Source organism: Oncorhynchus mykiss, chromosome 12 (genome assembly GCF_013265735.2).
Source record: "Oncorhynchus mykiss isolate Arlee chromosome 12, USDA_OmykA_1.1, whole genome shotgun sequence".
In the NCBI taxonomy this organism is placed as follows: Eukaryota; Metazoa; Chordata; class Actinopteri; order Salmoniformes; family Salmonidae; genus Oncorhynchus; species Oncorhynchus mykiss.
Window position 1 is genome coordinate 31,009,023 of NC_048576.1, and position 23,859 is coordinate 31,032,881.

A 23,859-nucleotide genomic window follows, 5' to 3' on the forward strand; every position below is an offset into this window, starting at 1 on the left:
TATTATTCCCCGCAAACCCTACCGCCGATCCCCCAATTGGAGTAAACTAATAAATACTTCTGCTTTTATCTTCAATTGATACATCTTATACACATTTTAGAGACACAGTCTACTTTACAATAGTTCTATCTTGTTTGTTCTTAGTCCTTCCTCTATTTCTGATGTCCATCCAGTTTGATTTCTATTTGTAACTGTGCTATTTAACAGAAGTTCCGAACCTATATACATTTTACAGATCCCGTATGCTTTACATTGTTTATCTTGTTAGTAGTCCCACCCTTCAGCTCTATTCAACCACTCCCATCTATCTCTCAACATCATCCATTTCGGATTACTATTTGCCATATGTTTTTCAACTGTGCTGTGATGATTCACAAAATAATTGAACCTTCCTATTCTCATAGATTCTACAGATTGTAAATTTAAAATAAACATTTTTGCTAAAATAATAATAATATTATTGATTGATATGGCTTTTCAAATCACCCAGTATTGCTATCTGTAGCATTAGTTCTAGGCAAATGTTGCAATTCTTCAGCCATTCCTGGACCTGTGACCAAAAACGAGCTACATATGGACAATACCAAAATAAATGATCTATTGACTCTGCCTCCTCACAGCAGAATCTGCAGAGCTGGGAAGATTGTATCCCCCATATATATGACATTCTACATTGAGGAAAATAAGAACAATCCAAAATTGATTTTTGATACTGTCGCAAAGCTAACTAAAAAGCAGCATCCCCCAAGTGAGGGTGGCTTTCACTTCAGCAGTAATAAATTCATGAACTTCTTTGAGGAAAATATCATGATTATTAGAAAGCAAATTACAGACTCCTCTTTAAATCTGCATATTCCTTCAAAGCTCAGTTGTCCTGAGTCTGCACAAATCTGCCAGGACCTAGGATCAAGAGAGACACTCAAGTGTTTTAGTACTATATCTCTTGACACAATGATGAAAATAATAATGGCCTCTAAACCTTCAAGCTGCATACTGGACCCTATTCCAACTAAACTACTGAAAGAGCTGCTTCCTGTGCTTGGCCCTCCTATGTTGAACATAATAAACGGCTCTCTATCCACCGGATGTGTACCAAACTCACTAAAAGTGGCAGTAATAAAGCCTCTCCAGAAAAAGCTAAACCTTGACCCAGAAAATATAAAAAACTATCGGCCTATATCAAATCTTCCATTCCTCTCAAAATATTTTAAAAGGCTGTTGCGCAGCGCCTCACTGCCTTCCTGAGGACAAACAATGTATAGGAAATGCTTCAGTCTGGTTTTAGACCCCATCATAGCATTGAGACTGCACTTGTGAAGGTGGTAAATGACCTTTTAAGGGCATCAGACCGAGGCTCTGCATCTGTCCTCCCCAAATTGGTCGACATGGACCAGTCCTGGCCTGGTTTAGATCTTATCTGTCGGAAAGATATCAGTTTGTCTCTGTGAATGGTTTGTCCTTTGACAAATCAACTGTACACTTCGGTGTTCCTCAAGGTTCTGTTTTAGGACCACTATTGTTTTCACTATATATTTTACCTCCTGGGGATGTCATTCGAAAACATAATGTTAACTTTCACTGCTATGACCCTGATCTCTCTTTTGACGAACATATCAAGACTGTTTCAAGGACAGCTTTTTTCCATCTACATAACATTGCAAAAATCAGAAACTTTCTGTCCAAAAATTGCAGAAAAATTAATCCATGCTTTTGTTACTTCTAGACTAGACTACTGCAGTGCTCTACTTTCCGGCTACCCGGATAAAGCACTAAATTAACCTCAGTTAGTGCTAAATACGGCTGCTAGAATCCTGACTAGAACCAAAAATGTTGATCATATTACTCCAGTGCTAGCCTCCCTATACTGGCTTCCTGTCAAGGCAAGGGCTGATTTCAAGGTTTTAGTGCTAACCTACAAAGCATTACATGGGTTTGCTCCTACCTATCTCTCTGATTTGGACCTACCGTACATACCTACACATACGCTACGGTCACAAGACGCAGGCCTCCTAATTGTCCCTAGAATTTCTAAGCAAACAGCTGGAGGCAGGGCTATCTCCTACAGAGCTCCATTTTTATGGAATGGTCTGCCTACTCATGTGAGTGATGCAAACTCGGTCTCAACCTTTAAGTCTTTACTGAAGACTCATCTCTTCAGTGGGTCATATGATTGAGTGTAGTATGGCCTAGGAGTGTGAAAGTGAACGGAAAGGCTCTGGAGCAACGAACCGTCCTTGCTGTCTCTGCCTGGCCGGTTCCCCTCTTTCCACTGGGAAACTTTCTCTGCCTCTAACTCTATTACATGGGCTGAGTCACTGGCTTACTAGTCCTCTTTCATGCCGTCCCTAGGAGGGGTGCGTCATTTGAGTGGGTTGAGTCACTGATGTGATCTTCCTGTCTGGGATGGCGCCCCCCTTTGGGTTGTGCCGTGGCGGAGATCTTTGTGGGCTATACTCAGCCTTGTCTCAGGATGGTAAGTTGGTGGTTGAAGATATCCCTCTAGTGGTGTGGGGGCTGTGCTTTGGCAAAGTGGGTGGGGTTATATTCTTCCTGTTTGGCCTGACCTGTTCACCGGACGTGCTACCTGTCCCAGACCTATTATTTGACCATGCTGGTCATTTATGAACATTTGAACATCTTGGCCATGTTCTGTTATAATCTCCACCCGGCACAGCCAGAAGAGGACTGGCCACAGCTCATAGCCTGGTTCCTCTCTAGGTTTCTTCCTAGGTTTTGGCCTTTCTAGGGAGTCTTTCCTAGCCAACGTGCTTCAACACCTGCATTGCCTGCTGTTTGGGGTTTTAGGCTGGGTTTCTGTACAGCACTTTGAGATATCAGCTGATGTACGAAGGGCTATATTAATACATTTTATTTGATGTTTATTAATTATGAAATTATGAAAAATATCAATAACATTCCACCCATGAGAACACTAGAGGGCTATTGTCATTTGACAACAGGAAAGGCCTATGACCCAGCCATATTCAGCTGTAATAGCTGAATGACCAGGTCAAATGTATGTAAATTAACAAGCTAAAACTTATCTTATTATTACCACATTATCATCACTTTATTCCGTGCTGTAATGTAAAGTCCTACCACAACCACACACATCATAAAGCACTTAGCTGTCTCTTATGACCAAGACTTTAGCTGTATTAACTGAATGACCAAGTCAAATTGAGCTAAATCAACAGTGTTTACCAAAACAGCCCCTGTGTGTTTGGGTGGGGCTAGCAGTGAAGTTCTAGAGGGTGTTTGTGTTTTATGCGACCCCTCTGAATAATAATCTCATTAACAGCAGTAATAAAGCAGTCAGATCACTGAAGTATAAACAGTTGTTTTACAGAGTAGCAGCGCCACTTCTGAGAATCTATTGATAATAACGAGAGGATAGCAGCCAGGGAAAGATCAAAACCAGGCCGTTGGAAACTTAAAAAGACAGATCAAAGATGAATGTGTATCCTATCAATACACAGCCATCAGCATGGGAAAGACAACAGACCTGCCTGCCTGCCTGCCTGCCTGTGTCTGTCTGTCTGCATTTGCAACACTTTGGTCCACTTTTGGTCTGAAAGACTACTACAGCCTACTATAGGTTTTGAATCTCATTTATGCTCCACAATTTGGCTATTCATTAATTTCCCTTTAGAAATGTATATAATAAGGAATGATGTGCCAGTGCCCCACACAAATGGACTGATTGTTTGGTACAAACATTGCTTGCTAACCCTGTGCTATCGCTAATCCCATCAAACATCATGCATGCCCTGTATTAGGCTTATATAATGGGCTGTAATGCCAGAGTCTGTTTACCATTGTTTCGTCTTTGTTTGGTATTGCCGATCCGTTCAACTTACCACCGCTGAACTCAACTGGCTTGCTAGGTGAGTGTGCGCCAGTCATGTGGCTTTACCCACAGGTATCGCATGCCTCTCATTAATTGTTTTCTCTCATTTCAGGGGTGTTTTGAAAGTTGATTGTAAGCGCTAATGTTTGTGTCTTTGTTTTCAATAACGTGTTATGTAAGCTATTGGCCATTGTTATGTTGAGTTCGCATTAAATAAACGTTTTATTTCTCACATGCGCCGAATACAACAGGTGTACGTACACCTTACCGTGAAACTCTTACTTACAAACACTTAACCAACAATGCAGTTCAAGAAATAGAGTAAAGAAAATATAAAAAATTATATAAAAAGTAACACAATAAAATAACAATGACGAGGCTATATGCAGGGGGTACCGTTACCGAGTCAATGTGTGAGGGTACAGGTTAGTCGAGGTAATTTGTACATGTAGGTAGGTCATAAAGTGACTATGCATAGATAATAAACAGTGAGTAGCAGCAGTGTAAAATCAAAGGGGGGGGGGGTCTTAAGGCTTGGGTGTAGAAGCTGTTAAGGAGGCTTTTGGACCTAGACTTGGGCTCTGGTACCACTTGCCGTGTGGTAGGGTTAGGTGTTCCTTTTGTCCAGGTGGGAATGGGCAGTGTGGAGTGAGATTGAGATTGCATCATCTGTGGATCTGTGGGGGCAGTATCCAAATTAGACTGGGCCTAGGATTTCTGGGATGATGGTGTTGATGTGAGTCATTACCAGCCTTTCAAAGCACTTCATGGCTACAGACGTGAGTGCCACGGGTCGGTAGTCATTTAGGCAGGTTACTTTCGCTTTCTTGGGCACATGGACTATGGTGATCTGCTTGAAACATGTAGGTATTACAGACTCAGTCAGGGAGAGGTTGGAAATGTCCGCGCATGCTCTGAGTACACATCCTGGTAATCCGTCTGGCCCAGCGGCCTTGTGAATGTTGACCTGTTTAAAGGTCTTGCTCACATCGGCTACCGAGAGCGTGATCACACAGTCGTCTGGAACAGATGGTGCTCTCATGCATGCTTCAGTGTTGCTTGCCTTGAAGCGAGCATAAAAGGCATTTAGCTCGTCTTGAAGGCTTGCATCACTGGGTAGCTCACGGCTGAGTTTCCCTTTGTGGTGCCAGGACAACAATCTCTCCCTCAATGTGAGAAGACAAAGGAGCTGACCGTGGACTACAGGAAACGGAGGGCTGAACACTCCCCCAGTCACATCGACAGGGCTGTAGTGGAGCAGGTAGAGAGCTTCAAGTTCCTCTGTGTCCACATCACAAAGGACCTATCATGGTACAAACACACCAACACAGTCGTGAAGAGGGAACGACAATGCCTCTTTCCCATCGGGTGTCTGAAAAGATTTTGCAGAGGCACTTCAGATCCTCAAAAGGTTCTACAGATGCAGCATTGAGAGCATCTTGACTGGCTGCATCACCGCCTGGTATGACAACTGCTCATCATGCGACTGCAAGGCACTACAGAGGGTAGTGGTTATGGCCCAGTACATCCCTGGGGCCAAACTCCCTGCTATCCAGGACCTCTATAGCAGGCGGTGTCAGAGGAATGCCCTAAAAAAAATGAAAAACTCCAGCTACCCAGGCCATAAATGGTTTTCTCTGCTACCACACGGCAAGTGGTACCGGAGCGCCAAGTCTGGGACCAAAAGGCACCTGAACAGGTTCTACCCCCAAGCCATAAGACTGCGGAACAGTTAATCAAATGGTTACTGTGAATATTTACATTGACCACCTTTATTATTTATTGCGTTGACTCCTTTTCACTGCTCTATGCACACACACTAGACTCTACCCACACCCTCACACGTAGTACACTGACACTCCAACACACACACACTACATATGCTCACATACACAAAACACACACATGCATATTGACCCCCCCCCCACACACACACACACTCACAGATAGACACACTTTCACATTCTTCACATGCTACTGCTGCTCTGTTTATTATATATCCTGATTGCCTAGTCACTTTTATACCTTTTACCCCTACCTACATGTACATACTGTACTTTTTACTTCCGGCGCCGACAGAGATGGCCGCCTCGCTTCGCGTTCCTAGGAAACTGTTGTTTTTTTACGTGTTATTTCTTACATTGGTACCCCAGGTCATCTTAGGTTTCATTACATACAGTCGAGAAGAACTACTGAACATCTCATATGTATATACTGCACTCAATACCATCTACTGTATCTTGCCTATGCCGCTCTGTACCATCACTCATTCATATATCTTTATGTACATATTCTTTATCCCCTTACACTTGTGTCTATAAGGTAGTAGTTTTGGAATTGTTAGCTAGATTACTTGTTGGTTATTACTGCATTGTCGGAACTAGAAGCACAAGCATTTCGCTACACTCGCATTTACATCTGCTAACCATGTGTATGTGACAAATAAGATTTGATTTGATTTGTATTACCTCAATTACCTCAACTACCTCATTCCCCTGCACATTGACTCGGGACTGGTACACATTGACTCGGTACTCTCTCTACCGCACCTGCTGTCTCTAACTCTGAATGATCAGCTATGAAAAGCCAACTGACATTTACTCTTGAGGTGCTGACCTGTTGCACCCACTACAACCACAGTGATTATTATTATTTGACACTGGTGATCATCTATGAACGTTTGAACATCTTGGCCATGTACTGTTATAATCTCCACCCGCCACAGCCAGAAGAGGACTGGCCACCCCTCACAGCCTGGTTCCTCTCTAGGTTTCTTCCTAGGTTCCTGCCTTTCTAGGGAGTTTTACCTAGCCACCGTGCTTCTACAGTACATCTGCATTGCTTGCTGTTTGGTGTTTTAGGCTGGGTTTCTGTATAGCACTTTGTGACATCGGCTGATGTAAAAAGGGCTTTGTAAATACATTGGATTGATTGATTGATTGACGACTTGTGTATAGTCTCATTATTGTTTTTATTGTGTTCTTTTCATTAACCAAATATTTGCCTTACCTTTTAACTGCATTGTTGCGAATGGGATCATAGGTAAGCATTTCACTGTAAAGTATACACCTGTTGCATTCGGCCCATGTGACCAATACAATATACAACCAATTTTGATTGATTTGATTGATTTTATCTGTACAGTACATACATTTTCATTGGTTTTGGTTTTGGGTTTAGATGTGAAGGAATCAATGCAACATAGCCAGGGAAGAGCCAGGTTTGACTTGAGGAAGAAAAACACTTTAATTGTAAAAAGCTTCTAGGACCAACCCAACCACCCATGACTGAACACACACACAACCTTACTGTGTCTACTAGGGCAGGGCCACCTGGGAATGCATCAGGACACACGCACCCACTCACGTACATGTACTCTATGTATGTACTGTTCACATGCATGCTCTACCTGCGGTTCTATTTTATGTCTGGCCTGACACATTCAGAACAACTCAAATCTCTCCTAACCTTCTCTTCATCCAACAAGTTCACACAGTCTCATGTCAGAATTCAAGGTTAAGTTAAAGGCATTTACTCCGAAATCTTAAGGTTAGATGTTAACTCAGAATGGTCAAGGGGGATGGTTAATGTTTGGGACAAACTTTTTTTTGCTGGATTCGAGCATGCAACCTTTTGCAGCAGAGGCAGATGCTTAAGGCCTCTCTCTCGCTCTCTGTCACACACACACACACCTTTCACTGACCTGTCAGTCATCCCTACAACCTCTCTAAAATCCACCACACGCTCAGCGAACTGCACCTTTAATCGACATCATTTTTCCATGAGCCAAACCACAAAGAAGAAAAAATTGATACTGTTCAATAATGCATCCAACATATCTATAATGAATGGGGCTTTTTTATTTCCCTCTATCAGCAAAGCTGAGGGGACTGAGGGTTTGGCTGGTTTGGCTGTTGGAGTTGGAAGAGGGCCTTCTCTTGGTGTAAAATAATAGATGGCTCTGTAGTTGTGTCACTCTCTGTTGGAGAAGGCCCATAGTGAATGAAGGCACTGATCCTGGATTGCTGGTGACTCTAATGCACTCTCCCTGTCCTGTCCGCTCAGGTCTGGCTCTGGGTGCTTCCTGTCTGTTACATTGCTATGGGCCTGCCTGACAGCTCAAGGGCACAAAACATCACCTACTTCTCTGCTCCACTGCTGCTTTCAAAACCACCTAGGCAATTTTTTAAAGTAAATGTAGGATCAATACTGATAGAGGTAACAGCAACATAAATAGGCCCATGCATTAGCAGCTAGCCTATTGATGCTTCAGTGGCTCCATTCTGCACATGTGTTTACCTCCATCAAACAACACCCACCCAACAACAGATGATAGTCAAGCTACTCAATTTTCCTAATTTCAGCTACTGATTACTTACATCCTTCTTTTAATATTTTAATATTTTAGCGGCAAGTAGCCTGGTGGGTAGGAGCATTGACCCAGTAACTGAAAGGTTGCTGGATCGAATCCCTGAGCCGACAAGGTAAAAATCTGTTCTTAATCCCCAACAACTGCTCCCTGGGCATGGATGTTGATAAAGTACCTGTACCTCTCTGATTCAGAGGCATTGGGATAAATGCAGAAGATACATTTCAGTTGAATGCCTTCATTTGTATAACTGACTAGGTGTCCTCCATTTTCACAAGTGTGTTCAACAGTATCTCGCCATCCCTTGACCTCCATACAGTGAGCTAGCAATTGGCCATATTATGTCCTCCAGTCAATTCCTAAGGCTAGGCTGTCTGAGTGCTAGTGGCTGTAGTATTGCTGGTTGGCTGTTAGTCATGACCATGCTTTGTGAGGACAGAGCAGGGCAAGGCTCTGTCTGTCTGTGTGTGTGTGTGGTGTGGTCTGGTCCATTGCTGGGCATCCCCAGTGGCAAACAGTGACTGTGGCACACTGACAGGCCATGTCTGGAGCTGCAGGTAATTAAGCCAGAGCGCTTCAGGAGAGAGAAGGGGGTGGATGAGGGGGGTTCGGGATGGACAGGGTCCTGTGGCAGTGAGTAAGCACACCCCCGTCCCCCTCCTGCCCCCAGGGCTTACACGGCAAGAGGCGCGTTGCTACAGCCCAGGAACGAAAGGGCCCTTGCCTGCCTACCACTGCTGCTGACTAACTCCCCGGCTCCCAATTTGCTCTCATGAATAATACTGAGCAGCATGCTTAGTGGCACTCTGCTCCAGCGCTATGTAAAACCAATGATATCCTCCTCTCATGTGGATCCTCCTGAGGACGCATGATGAGATGAGGGTCATTCTTGCACTTTTTCTATTTTTTTTATTCAAGTGGGTTAGTTGATGCATCTGAATGCTCATTTCCATGAGCAGGGAACAGGAATGAGGAGAGAGGAGATCCTGAGGGGATGCCAGTTAGATCTTAATCAGTTACAGCACTGAGACATTGATGTCTGAATCACAGAGAGGAGAGAGAGAAAGAGAGATAGAGAGAGGGGGACAGAGGGAAAGAAGAGGATAGAGTCTGTGTGAGAGAGAAAGTGAACGTGCACGTCAACAAAATAAACTCATTTTCATTTGTCACATGCCTTGAATCTATGCTATCGTGCTCAGAAACCTGCTCCTTTTACTCTCTGTTTCGAACGTGCTAGACGGCCAGTTCATGTAGCCTTTAGCCGTACCCTTATCCTACTTCTCCTCTGTTCCTCTGGTGAGGTAGAGGTTAGTCCAGGTCCTGCAGTGCCTAGCTCCACTCCGACTCCCCAGGTGCTCTCATTTGTTGACTTCTGTAACCGTAAAAGCCTTGGTATCATGAATGTTAACATAAGAAGCCTACTCCCTAAGTTTGTTTTACTCACTGCTTTAGCACACTCTGCCAACCCAGATGTCTTAGTCGTGTCTGAATCCTCCTAGTCGTGTCTGAAAGCCACCAAAAACTATAACATTTTCCACCAAGATAGAAATGCCAAAGGGGGCGGTGTTGCAATCTACTGCAAAGATAGCCTGCAGAGTTCTGTATTACTATCCAAGTCTGTACCCAAACAATTCAAGCTTCTACTTCTAAAAATTCACCTTTCCAGAAACAAGTCTCTCAAGGTTGATGCTAAATGCATGCTATTCAATAGATCACTGCCCACACCTGCCCGCCAGTCCAGCATCACTACTCTGGACGGCTCTGACTTAGAATACGTGGACAACTACAAATACCTGACACCCAGGTATTTGTAGTTGTCCACGTATTCTAAGTCAGAGCTTAGAATACATGGAGCTCAGAGGTTAGACTGTAAACTCTCCTTCCAGACTCACATTAAGCATCTCCAATCCAAAATTAAACCTAGAATCGGCTTCCTATATCGCAACAAAGCATCCTTCACTCATGCTGCCAAACATACCCTCGTAAAACTGACCATCCTACCGATCCGCGACTTCAGTGATGTCATCTATAAAATAGCCTCCAACACTCTACTCAACAAACTGGATGCAGTCTATCACAGTGCCATCCGTTTTGTCACCAAAGCCAAATACACTGCCCACCACTGCGACCTGTACGCTCTCGTTGGTTGGCCCTGGCTTCATACTTGTCGCCAAACCCACTGGCTACAGGTTACCTACAAGTCTGATAGGTAAAGCCACACCTTATCTCAGCTCACTGGTCACCATAGCAGCACCCACTCGTAGCACGCGCTCCAGCAGGTATATCTCACTGGTCAACCCCAAAACCAATTCCTCCTTTGGTCACCTTTTATTCCAGTTCTCTGCTGCCCATGACTGGAATGAACTGCAAAAATCTCTGAAACTGGAGACTCTCCCTCACTAGCTTTAAGCACCAGCTGTCAGAGCAGCTCACAGATCACTGCACCTGTACATAGATGGGCTGTTTACAGATGGGCTATCTACAAACCTCATCCCCACACTGTATTTATTTATTTATCTTGCTCCTTTGCACCCCAGTATGTCTACTTGCACATTCATCTTCTGCCGGTCTACCATTCCAGTGTTTAATTGCTATATTGTAATTACTTCGCCACCATGGCCTATTTATTTCCTTAACGTACCTCATTTGCACTCACTGTATATAGACTTTTTTATTTTATTTTGTTCTACTGTATTATTGACTGTGTTTTGTTTATTCCATGTGTAACTCTGTGTTGTTGTATGTGTCGAATTGCTATGCTTTATCTTGGCCAGGTCGCAGTTGCAAATGGGAACTTGTTCTCAACTAGCCTACCTGGTTAAATAAAGGTGAAATTAAAAACATTTTTAAAAAATGTTGACCTGTTTAAAGGTCTCGCTCACATCGGCTACAGAGAGCGCAATCTCACAGTCATCCAGAACTGCTGGTGCTCTCATGCATGCTTCAATGTTGATTGCCTAGAAGGGAGCATAAAAGGGATTTATCCCATCTGGTAGGCTCACGTCACTGGGCAGCTCGTGGATGGGTTTCCCTTTGTAGTCCATAATAGTTTGCAAGCCCTGCCACATCCAACAGGCATCACAGCCGTACTATTATGATTCAATCTTGGTCCTGTATTGACACTTTGCCTGTTTGGTGGTATGTCTGAGGACATAGTGGGATTTCTTATAACCATACAAATTAGTGTCCCGCTCCTTTAACTTGGTGTGGATGTTGCCTGTAATCCATGGCTTCTGGTTGGGATATGTACTTACGGTCACTGTAGGGGACGACGTCGTCGATACACTTATTGATGAAGCTGGTGACTGAGGTGGTATACTCCTCAATGCTCATTGACGAATCCCTGAACATATTCCAGTCTGTGCTAGCAAAACAGTCTTGTAGCTTAGCATCATCGTCATCTGACCACTTCGGTATTTAACGAGTCACTGGTACTTTGTGATTTAGTTTTTGCATGTAAGCAGGAATCAGGAGGATAGAATTATGGTCAACTTTGCCAAATGTAGGGCGAGGGAGAGCTTTGTATGTGTCTTTGTGTGTGGAGTAAAGGTGGTCTAGAGTTTTTTGTCCTCTCGTTGCACATGTGACATGCTTGTAGATATTAGGTAAAACAAATTTAAGCTTGCCTTCATTAAAGTCCCCGGCCACTAGGAGCGTCGCTTCTTGATGAGCATTTTCTTGTTTGCTAATGGTCTTATACAGTTTGCTGAGTGCGGTCTTAGTGCCAGCCTCAGTTTGTGATGGTAAATAGAGAGCTACGAAAAATAAAGATGAAACTCACTTGGTAGGTAGTGTGGTCTACATCTTATCATGAGCTACTCTACCTCAGGTGAGCAATACCACGAGACTTCACTAAGATTAGACATCGCGCACCAGCTGTTATTGACAAATAGACACACACCACTAACCATCGTCTTACCGGAGGTCATTGTTCTGTCTTGTGGATGCATGGAAAACCTAGCCAACTGTATATTATCTGTGTCGTCGTTCAGTCATGACTCGGTGAAACATAAGATATTACAGTTTTTAATGTCCCGTTGGTAGGATAGTCTCGAACGGAGCTCATCCAGTTTATTCTCCAGTGATTGCATGTTGGCCAATAGAACGGATGGTAGAGGAGGGGTACCCACTCGCCGAAGAATTCTCACAAGGCACCCAGATATACGCACCCTGTATCTCAGTCTTTTCTTCATGCGAATGATGAGGCTTTGGGACTGATCCGGGAACATCAGTATATACTTTGCATTCTGATATCCAGAAGATATTTTCGGTCATAAGAGACGGTAGCAGAAACATTATGTACAAAATAAGTAACAAACAATGCGAAAAAACACACAAAATAGCAAAATTGGTCAGGAGCCTGTAAAACGGCAGCCATCCCCTCCAGCGATATTCTAAAATCTCACATATTGGTCATGACGACCTTATAAGAAACATACATCTGACAACATTCGGAATGACATTCTCTGGAAAAAGTTTCTAAAGCACACTACAGAGAATGTTTAATGACAACTATGAGTGTGCATCTCTTCCAGTTCAAAGTATAAATCAGAGCTTGTTTTGTTGACATGAGTCTCCCTCAATGTAAAAGACTAGAAGAGTCAGATCAAAATAAGTCATCAAACCCCAAACCAAAAGTTATGAGTATCTGGGTACGAAAGGACTGTGTACAGTGACTAACAATTCTCTCATAGGACAAGACTCAAAGGACAGTCTGACAAACATGCCTATGATAGGCCAGTCAATTTGAGCCTGTGAGTCTTATTGGTGCAGGGAGATCATGTGAGATTAATGCTATAGGTTCTATTGGATATTGGATCCAGTAGGTAGGGATGAACATGGAGATTTTGTGGAAGAGAAGAGGCTGGATAATATAACAGACATCCTTAAGAACATCCATGTGGTGTGCAGCACCAAGGCTTCAGCTGGGGGAGTAGATGCAAGCAGTTGACAGAGAATCACAGTGAGCAATAATTGACTATAAATGGTTAAATGTATCGGGGAGACACATATTTCTTGCTCGTTTTTGAATAAACAAGCCTGAAACAATGAACAAAGACTGTTGACATCTAGTGGAAGCCACAGGAATTGTAATCTGGGAGCTGGAATTACATAGAACCCATAGCTTTCCAGTATAAGAGACTGGGAGTTCAAAAAAAATCCTGGTTGGTTTTTCTTTGGAATTTGCTATATCAATTGTGTTATAGTCTCAGACATTATTGTAACATTGCTATAAACTGCAAAGTGTTTTATATCCAATTATATCAATTATATGAGTATCCTGGCTTCTGGGCCTGAGTAACAGGCAGTTTACTTTGGGCACGTCAGTCAGGCGGAAATTCAGGAAAATAGATCCTAGCTCTAGGAAGTTAAGAACATCCATGTGGTGTGCAGCACCAAGGCTTCAGCTGGGGGAGTAGATGCAAGCAGTTGACAGAGAATCACCGTGAGCATTAATTATAAATGGTTAAAATGGTTAAATGTATCGGGGAGACACATGTCCTTTTCAATGCAAGTTAGGGTTGATGGAAAACTGTATTGATGGTTAACCTTACAGATGCTGTATAGTAGCTGCCTCTTTTTATATGGCGTGCTCAAAATAGGCAGCCACAGGAACAACAAAAAGGTGTACAGGAATAATGTATTAAACATTGCAAATATAGAAGCTGCATCTTTTTGGTGTTAAAGAAATGTGCAGCCACAGAAACAAAAAGCTATGAACAGTTAGCCATAGTAGCTAGAGGCTGTCACGAGAATAGGGCAAATCAAAGTCCTGGGGTTAAAAGGGATTGTGCGTCAGATAACTAGACATCATTGCCTTCCCTCCCGTTCACAGCCATTCTCTGATGCTTCAGGAAACATGCCCTTCTCTCTCTCCCCTCCCTCTCCTTTCTACCGCTCCCTCTCCCCCACCCTCTCCACTTGCTTCACAGGCAGGGCTACTCCATCTTGAGTAAGCATACTGCAGCAGAGTCATCTCTAATTCCACAGTGGGAGACAGAGCCATGTAGCTTTTCTTTGTGTGTGTGTGTGTGTGCGTATGTGCGTGCGTGCGTGTGTGTGTGTGTGTGTGTGTGTGTGTGTGTGTGTATGTGTGTGTGACCAAGCATTTGAACCTGCCCTTCAAAAATGCAGGTGTCCCGGTCAGAGAACACCTGAAATTGTCCCCAACAGGAGGGGTGGATTCTAGGGGACACACAGGACACTGTCCTCATCAGTCAGTGATATTATCAACAGGACCAAACCTCACAACAATATAATAATTGTAATGGACACTGAGGGAACACAAGATTGGCGGACATTCACTACGACAATGATGACAGCAAGCTGCATTCAGGCTTTTCTTTACTCTACTCACTGCAAAAATAGGCTACACTAATATTTATTTACAATTTTAGGTGTTCTCTGACTGGGACACCTGCTTTTTTTATTGGCTTAATGTGATATACATTAAGACAATTTACATTTTTGGTTAACTTATCTAAATAAATGCAATCTAAATAAAAAATAATGTTTATTTCTATCTGGAAGGTGTGCCTCAGTCATTCTCTGGTCATCCCTCCCTTCCTCTGTCATGTCTGTTTACATAGTGACAGGAGACGTTAGCTCTGCAAAGCTATGCTACCAAGTGGACATAAACGTATTCAGACCGTTTAGTGCTCAGGATTAATCAAATTATAATTTAATCATCTGATCAAACAGCAATTAGCATAATCACTTCTGGGGAAGGCCTGATAGAATGGAGACTGAAACAGATTTGACCCAGAGCTAGCAACACTTTAATGAGACATTTGTGGAAAATCTTTGAAAATGTTACACATTTCTGGCCACAGAAATTGTGCCGATTTTTTTGCATACTAATCAGGGCTTGTCGGATATGCCTCAACGCATCTAATAGTCAGTCGAGCAGCTAACAATCACTGGCTGAATAAGACAAACAGGCATCACTTCACACACTGAAACAATAAAACACACTAACCTTGTGTGTTGCTTCGTTTCAATTGGATATATTTAAATGTGCTAATTTAATGCATTATACTCAAACGTAAAGGAGGGACCTGTACCCCCTCACGTTGACTTGGTACCGGTAACCCCTGTATATAGCCTCGTTATTGTTATGTCATTTTCTTGTTTTACTTTTTAATTGTATACATTTTTTTACTTTCGTTTATTTAGTAAATATTTTCTTAACTCTATTTCTTGAACTGCATTGTTGGTCAAGGGCTTGTAAGTAAGCATTTCAAGGTAAGGTTGTATTCTGAGCTCTTTCATTAGAAGCATTTCTATGGACTGAAGACAATTGAAACGTCTGACAAAAAAATCATTCAAACTGGCTACACAGCTTTTTTGCTTTTTCCATAATACTGGTGCAATACGACAACAATGTATACCATTGTCTTTAATGGGCTACATTGTATTGCAATATATTGTACTCAAGGTTATCAACTCTAGTGTTATTCACCTACAGAAAAAGAAGAATGTGATCTGTGTAGATGCATAAGCCACCTCACCTGCCTCCCACGTCAACTCAGGAGATCAATCACTTTTGCATAGCGGGATACCTGTCCCATGTGTTATAAATGAGCCTGACCTGGTGTGAGTGTGCGTGTGTGTAGAAAATCCCAAAGCCTGAGTCTTTCTGTAGAGGTCATTTGGCACTCCTTCCACTACCCCTGTGACAGACTTTAAAAATGGTCTCCCAAAAATAGCTCTGCAGTGTGTGTGGACGTGCACCACATTACATACAGAAACCCACCGGGCAGGAACCTCTTTGCCTGGCAACCCCTGTCTCCAGATCTGGCTACCCGGACACAGCCCTTATCTCAGGAAGGACTGTTGGCACTGTTGTTCTAATGCTTGTTCAAAATAGCAGATACGTCTATAGTACAGTGCCATGGTGATGTCCCAGAGGGCAAAAGTGAGCATGTGAGAACAAATCAAGACTTTAGCCGGAAACTTTATATGTCAACTGATGCTCACGATGCTCCCGTTGGATTATGGATATATGGATGAAATGTCCATGGCCAGTATACTGTAGGCTATGTGTGTGTGTTGGCTTCAGCACCAGTCCCTTTTTGACCTGACATGGTATATAACATACCCTCAAAGTCAAAACAACTCATCCTGTGTACTCAAAATATGTACCTTTCAGGCCTCAATCTATAATTATATTGTAGCTGAAGGGGTATGCTGTATCTCAAAGGAAAAAGAGGGCCTATGAACAAGGAAAGCATTCCCTTTCGCTAGATAAAATCTTATACAACATTGACAAACTGGTAGTTCTGAGAAATACATGCTGCACAGTACAACAATCAAATGTAAGAAAAAAAGTCCAAGCAGGACACTTGTCTTGTGAATATACAGTAGGGCCCACAGTATCCCCACTTGTAGGCTAGCTGTGCCACATTTAGTTCAGTTCCTGCCTTCCTGAAGGGTCAGGGCATTAGCCACTGTCCCACTTTAACATGGAAACAGTAGCATGCCAGCTAAGTGGAAAACAAATGACGTAGGCTATCTACTAACTACTGTTGTTTTATTCATTCACAGATATAAAACACCACCTACCAGGAAGAACCTGTGTGTGTGTATGTGCATGTATGTGGGAACCTTGTGTAATAGTTTACTTCCTTACAGTGTGTCAAACACCAGTGTGTAACACATGCTGACTCATCTCTCTCTCTCTCTCTTTATCTCTCTCTCTTTGCTTAGTTGCACTCCATCATCTCCTTAAGCATTCTGGCCTGGGTTAAAAGAAACAGTTAACATTTCAATGTGCACACATTACCATATGGTTCAGTCTGTTCTGGATATAACAGCCAACTCCAAGCTCAGGGATATGTTAGGAGATGTCATGACATCCATCTTGCACAATGTTTTAGATATTGCAAATACTTGCCATATGCTGATTTTTATGGGAACGATATATTTTGTAAGGCTTTATTTTATAGTGCTGTTGGTATTTATCTATTAGGTCATTTTTAGATAAAACGTTTTGCTGTTGGAGGAGTATTATCAAATATCACTTTATTCTTGTGCGTGTGTGTTTGTTGCTGTGGCTCTGTCATACAGGCTTGGTTCTACGTGAACTGACAGATATATACCAAAGGACACCACCAGCCAGTTTCCCACTGGCCTGAACATGACCTCCAAACAATGTTGTCTTCTGTTTTTACTAGTTAAATAAAAATGATAATGCAATAATAACTGTTTATTTACAAACTATTCAATGTCTTTCATAAGGTGACATTTAGAAAAGAGAAAAGACCCCAAATCAAATCTATGAGTTGCACAGATGGCGTTTGGAGTGCAGGTTTGTTGATCTTTGATATTTGAAACAATGACTGGAAAGTAATTCACTATCTTGAAAAAAATTATATCTGTATCTAGTACAGTAGGATTCAACACAATGGGGATCTGTGTGGGGATATGTGTGTAGATATTCCTGCATTTTGTGATAAATGACATCCATCATTGGCACGTACACTGAGTGTACAAAACATTAACACCTTCCTAATATTGAGTTGCCCCCCCTCACCCAACCCATTTTTTCCCTCACAACAGCCTCAATTCGTCAAGGCATGGACTCTACAAGGTGTCGAAAGCGTTCCACAGGGATGCTGGCCCACGTTGACTCCAATGCTTCCCACAGTTGTGTCCTGTTGCCTGGATGTCCTTTGGGTGGTGGACCATTCTTCACACACACGGGAAACTGTTGAGCGTGGAAAAACTCATCAGCGTTGCAGTTCTTGACACAAGCCGGTGTGCCTGGCACCAACTACCATACCCCATTTAAAGGCACTTAAATCTTTTGTCATGCCAATTCACCCTCTGAATGGCACAAATACACAATCCATGTCTCAATTGTCTCAAGGCAACTGAGACAATCCTTCTTTAACCGGTCTTCCTCTACACTGATTGAAGTGCATTTAACAAGTGACATCAAAAAGGCATCATAGCTTTCACCTGGATTCACCTGGTCAGTCTAAGTCTTATGTCATGGAAAGAGCAGGTGTTCTTAATGTTTTGTATACTTACAGGTACATTTACACTCCAAATATAATTGCCCTTTACTTCCACTCACCTGCCCCCATATGCAACGACAAAAACACAGCACCCAATTACTCAGTCAACATGTCTGCTATGATAACACCAAACCTGGGTCTCTCTCTGTGGAGATCTCCCAGATGGGTTGATTAAAATCTCTGTGGTCATGACAGCTTTATCAAGGTTAATCCTGTAGCCTGGTTCCCTGGGCTATTCCTGTTCGAAACGAGCAGTCTAACTGATAGTGACAGCTATTCAGATGCCAGGCCTAGGATAGCTTTAATCTTCTAAATAGGAATCCTCTTGTAGGCCAGCATAGATTAAGGCATTTTGCACATTGGAAGTCTTACTACTGAATGTGTGTTTGAATAAGATGAAAGACACAATTTGGTTATGTTCTGATGGCAAAACACTGTCTGTCTGAAAAGTGGTAGGGTGAATCCACACTGAGGTGGTTCATGTTTGAATTAGCCGAGGTAGGGAGCAAATCCCCCCCCCCCCCCCCCCCCCCCCCCCCCCCCCCACACACACACACACACACTTACACACAGTGATACTGAGTGCCAATTGAGGAGCATTGTTGTATATTTGCACTGCTTATTAGTGTCCAATTGAGCATGTGTCATATTTGCCCCCTGGCATTGCTGAGCAAAAACAACATTATGCCATTTCCCCAGTCTGTCTCTCCATGGATTGATCTGTTGTTCCCAGTACATTTAATACTGATGCAACAGCACTGGAAAAGTGTCATTGACATCAACACTACAATGCTTTTAACTCGTTGCAACTGTGAATTGTTTATGATTGCAAATTGTATCCAAAGACAAGATGAGTTTGCACCTCAGTCTTGAAAACGGAAAGCAGCAAATATATGCAACAGAAAGAGCCCTATAGATTCTGCAGATTTACATGGTCAAATGTCAGGTTGTAGATAAAAAAAGAAAACATGATCTAACAACTTGTTAATAAATTGCTCCATACCTTTGCATAACTCAAATACTATAAATACACAATCTAATACAAGATCTAAACCAAACAAATAGACATGAACCAAACTATTACTGATTGAGGTAGTCAGTCCTGGAAAAAGAACAGAAACCTGGGAATAACGTATCAGAATGACAGACAACTTACCACCAGAGTAACATCTTTAAAACATGCAAAAATAACCTTCACATATCCTTTCTCTATCTACAACAATATCATAGAGCTGCAGGAGTGATAGGTTTAATCTGTGGGGAAGCACTTCCGGGGTCACCTGCACAGAGTGCGGCCTTGCTCAGACCCAGCCCACACTGCGCCAACACTCATTATCCATGTTTCCATAGAGACCACCTCAGGAGCATGTGCTGCTAGACCAGAACCCTAAAAGCCGTTATGTCTGGAATCCAATCTCGATCACTCTCCGTCTCTCTCTCTCTGCTCAGAAGAGCTAGGCTACACATTGTACTATTCTAATATAGGATAGTGCTGGTGATGGGGACGCTGGTTGGACATTCAAAAAAATACAAATCAGGAAGAAATAGAGCAATATGCAAAGTAGCCTGATATCATAAGAAACACTGCAGTATAAGACCTTTTCAATCTATGACCTATCAGCCATATATATGATTTATTGATTTAAAATACACGTCATTTTGAAAGAAAGAAGCATATAAAATGAAATAATATTGTATTGTATATTATTGTATGCCATTCCTGCCCACAAAACAATAATTTCAACAACCTCAAAGATTGACAACGTGCCTCTTGCGTAAACTTAATCTGTCAACAAAGCACAGATCTTCAACATCAGCCATAGACTCCGCATGTATCATATCCACAGTGGTGTTTTCATTCAAAGTTTCCATGCTGAACGCTTCAGGAGCAGCCATTTTACAACGCCAAAGCCTGCATGGTCAAAACACACCATGTGAAGCCATTCAAAAGCTAAAGGAGAGATAGTGCTCTCAGCTCACACAAGGGTTTATTGTAACACATAATGGATTGATATTTGAAATGGACATCATACTATAGAACAGGGACTCTCTCTAGAACCAGTCAGTCCCGCCTCAGTTGTGCTAAAATGCATTTGTACACGTCCCTCACTGCATCACTGTATTTTCTGTGGCAAACCACTACCTCATTCAGCCCTTCAGCATTGCCACAAAATGGTTTTTCTGTCATCTTTGGTTGACGCATCTCTCTCCCCTCAGTTTACATGCATCTGTCCACTAATTTTAACCCCCACTCCATCCATCCATCTTTAAAAATATCCTCTAAACGTCCAATTTGTCTCTGGATTATTTCTCCCCCCCCCCCCCCCCACAAACACCCCCAACCCCTTGTCCTCCTCAACCTCCTTCTCCCCCCACCCCCCACCCCCCTCTCTCTCACACACACCCTTCTTGTACTCGCTAAGCGTTCAGGCAGCCCCAACCCAAAAGCACATTTGCCTCTTATCAAATCCATATTTTTAAGGAATTACAGGCCAATCACTTTTGCATTGTGTAACACAAAAGGATTGTGTTCAACTGTTTCAGGGGGAACACAGGGAAATGAGCGACAAGGGGCTTGCCTCAACTGTTTAAAAAAAAAATCCTGATGCCTCCATGTTTGTACTTCTAATATGGTGGGTGTAGCTCCATAAAAAAAAAGACAGCACAACCTGAGTTGTTTCCTTTTTCACTATTATCTCACAGGATACCTTCTGATTTGATAGAAATAAAGAGATGATCTTATGCACATATTAATTCAGTTAATCAATTGAATATTTTAGTGAATTGTATTCTCATATAAAACATTAATTGGCCTATTAAATTTCCCATAGCAAATAAGCATGTTTTTTCCCAAATGAAAACCCTTTTAAAATATCAATATACCCTATGTGCCTAGGGGAAATCATTGCATTTTATTGTCACAATTAAGTGGCACACTATTTAAGTGTAATTCACATGTGATTATGCTGTTATGAATGAATATATAGAATTCCTAATTGTATTGATGTTAATATGCAAATGAGCTACGATAATAACTAATTGGAAATAATTAAAATAAAACTAAATCTGATATTACTTTAAACATGAAGTTACCCTTCCCCAAAAAAATGTTTTATCAAAATATACACTCACAATCAATTTCATTAGATACAAATATGGGGATCATGTACAATTAGACAAAATTGAAATAAGGTTACTTATTATTGAAGTGTAACCTGCGAAATGTATCAAAACGATACCTGCATTTAGTTCATATTTTCATATCAAGCCATCGCCATATACTGTAGCCTATGCACTATTACGCTACTCTAGAAATGTCTTACTATAAAATATTATGTTAATCGCCCCAAAGAACAAAGTAGAGTCTAGTTTTTGTTCAGTGTTTTTAATCAGTGTTTTCACATAGTTGTATCCAACTATAGGTATTAGGTAGCCAAATTAACCGGGATGTGACTGGCAGGCTCAGCTCAGCCAGCACTGCTTCTGCTGCCCAATCCAACCGCTCCTCAATTGGGCTCTCAGGACATACCAACAACTATTTACTATATAATTTTACCATAAAATAAGTCATATTATTCCGCAAATAATTAAGATGGGCTATATCTGGTAAGTTTTGCTCAGAGGACAATTAACATTAAATTAACATTTCCAGAGCATGTCTTTAATGAAGTTAATTTTAAATAGCACAACTTACCATTCAAGATGCACTGGAAAAAGATGACAGCCAATATCCACATGCCCCGCACCGTTCAATATCCAAGCTATGCTTTTTCTTTTTTTCAATCCACACACTTTCTTCCTTAAGTTTTCTTTATATTTCTTCAATATGCCAGTTGCAATGAACGATGGTCTGTACAAATCAGTATCTCTCTCTCTCTTTCTCTCTCTTCGCGTTGGGAAGAGGAGGTATGAGCTTCTGGTGATTGTCTTATGATAAGAGCTTAGATCCAACTGTACGTCTCTCTTGAAGTGGCCACGCCGTGCCTTAGTGCAGCCTTCCCCGCTTCTGGGCGCGATGCTCTGCGGGGTACATGTGGGTCTCGCCTCCTTGAGCTCTGGTCCAGGTGAGTGCGGCTGAGTCAGAGCGGAGACTGGAGGCTGAAGACGCATACGACACGAGGAGGGACAAGCGCAATATGCACAGGTGGAATTCCCAAATGAAATTCAAAGAAAATAAAGAATTAAGTTAAAACAATTCGAATTAGTCTACAAAATAAGGAAAACACTATGAATAAATAATGAGACAAAAAAGTTTCCAGTGAAAAATATGCATACATTTGGATTGGATAAAAAATTACGTATGAATTTGTAAGCAGGAAGCAATAGTTGTTAGCTGTACTGAAAACTCATTCCCTTTTCGCCGCCTCTCTCCATCCAGCAAGCAACAAGCACACGCATCTTCCCGCAGCCGTACAAATCACACTGGTCCCTGTGCTAACCTTCCCTGGCTCAGAGCATTATGGAATAACTCTCGCCTCCTCCTTCGCGGCCGCGGCCGCTTTTCTTCTTCATTGCCTTAAAGGTGCAGCAGTTCGCCACTCCACCCCTTGTGCTGTGCGCTAGATTGCATACAGGGGTTGCCTCCACTTTATGAGAGAGAGGATACCAAGGTGTCCAACATTGGTATATAAGGACATTATTATTGCCTACATTAAACTAATCGAGTTATAATTAGCCCAATGATTGTTGTAGATGCTATCGGCTAGGATATGGGGTGATGAGAAAGGCGTGATACACACCTGGCTAGACTGACATTCATTTTAGAAGAAAAAAACCCGAAATTATTTTAATTGGAGGACATCAAATCATGTCCTTTAATGTGTTAATGTGTTTTTTAATGTGCCCTGCGGGAGTGTTGGGATTCAGCCAGCCTTTGACTGCATTCATCAATTGACCTTGACGAATATGAGCAGAGGCCTCTCTTGCAGTAGGGGCATCGACAGCGGCCATGTCAGGAACCACGTGCATCTAACCGACTAGGGAGACCAAACGTAAGATTGGAAATGTATCCATTTGCCGATAGCTATGATACTACACACTCAAAATGGTCACTGAATAGATGGATAAGAATAGCCTCTACTGCAGTTTGTTAATGTGGGAGTAGGCTACCATAGCCTACTCCCCTCAGCCTCTCTCTTACCAGCAAAAAAACAACATGTTTTCTTCTGTCATGTGCTGCACAACGTCTCATGGTTTCCCTCATGTCACGTGAAAAGGAGGGTCGGGAAAATGTCCTTTCAAGGCTGTGAGGTAACCTATTGAACAGAATGCAGTGGTGTTGAAAGAAAAATAGCCACGTGAATGTAATTTCCAATAACTGGGCATCTTTTGGTTTGTCAAGATAATCAAACAGAAAATAAAATAGATTTAGCCTAATATACAGTGCCTTCGTAAAGTATTCAGACCCATTGACTTTTCCCACATTTTGTTACCTTACAGCCTTATTCTAGAATGTATAAAACATTGTTTTATCTTCAGCAATCTACAAACAATACCCCATAATGACAAAGCCAAAAACAAAATAGAAATACCTTATTTACATACTGTACAGTACCATTCAAAATAATTAGACACACCTACTCATTCAAGGGTTTTTCTTTATTTTTACTCATTTCTAC

General features: G+C 42.1%; 1 protein-coding gene across 5 annotated transcripts in view; it reads right to left on the reverse strand.

Moving 5' to 3' along the window:
• Positions 1 to 22,766, reverse strand: part of LOC110537435 (Down syndrome cell adhesion molecule homolog) — a 136,727-nt gene extending 113,961 nt beyond the window's left edge. For 2 of the 5 annotated variants that reach the window (XM_021623479.2, XM_021623477.2), the window contains exon 1: positions 21,936 to 22,761. In XM_021623479.2, the coding sequence (XP_021479154.1) occupies positions 21,936 to 21,978 (43 nt within the window). In that variant the 5' untranslated portion in view covers positions 21,979 to 22,761. Of the gene's footprint in view, positions 1 to 21,935 lie in introns of all 5 variants that reach the window. The other 3 variants (XM_021623481.2, XM_021623476.2, XM_021623480.2) reach the window with 3 other exon arrangements.
• Between the last annotated feature and the right edge of the window lie 1,093 nt (positions 22,767 to 23,859).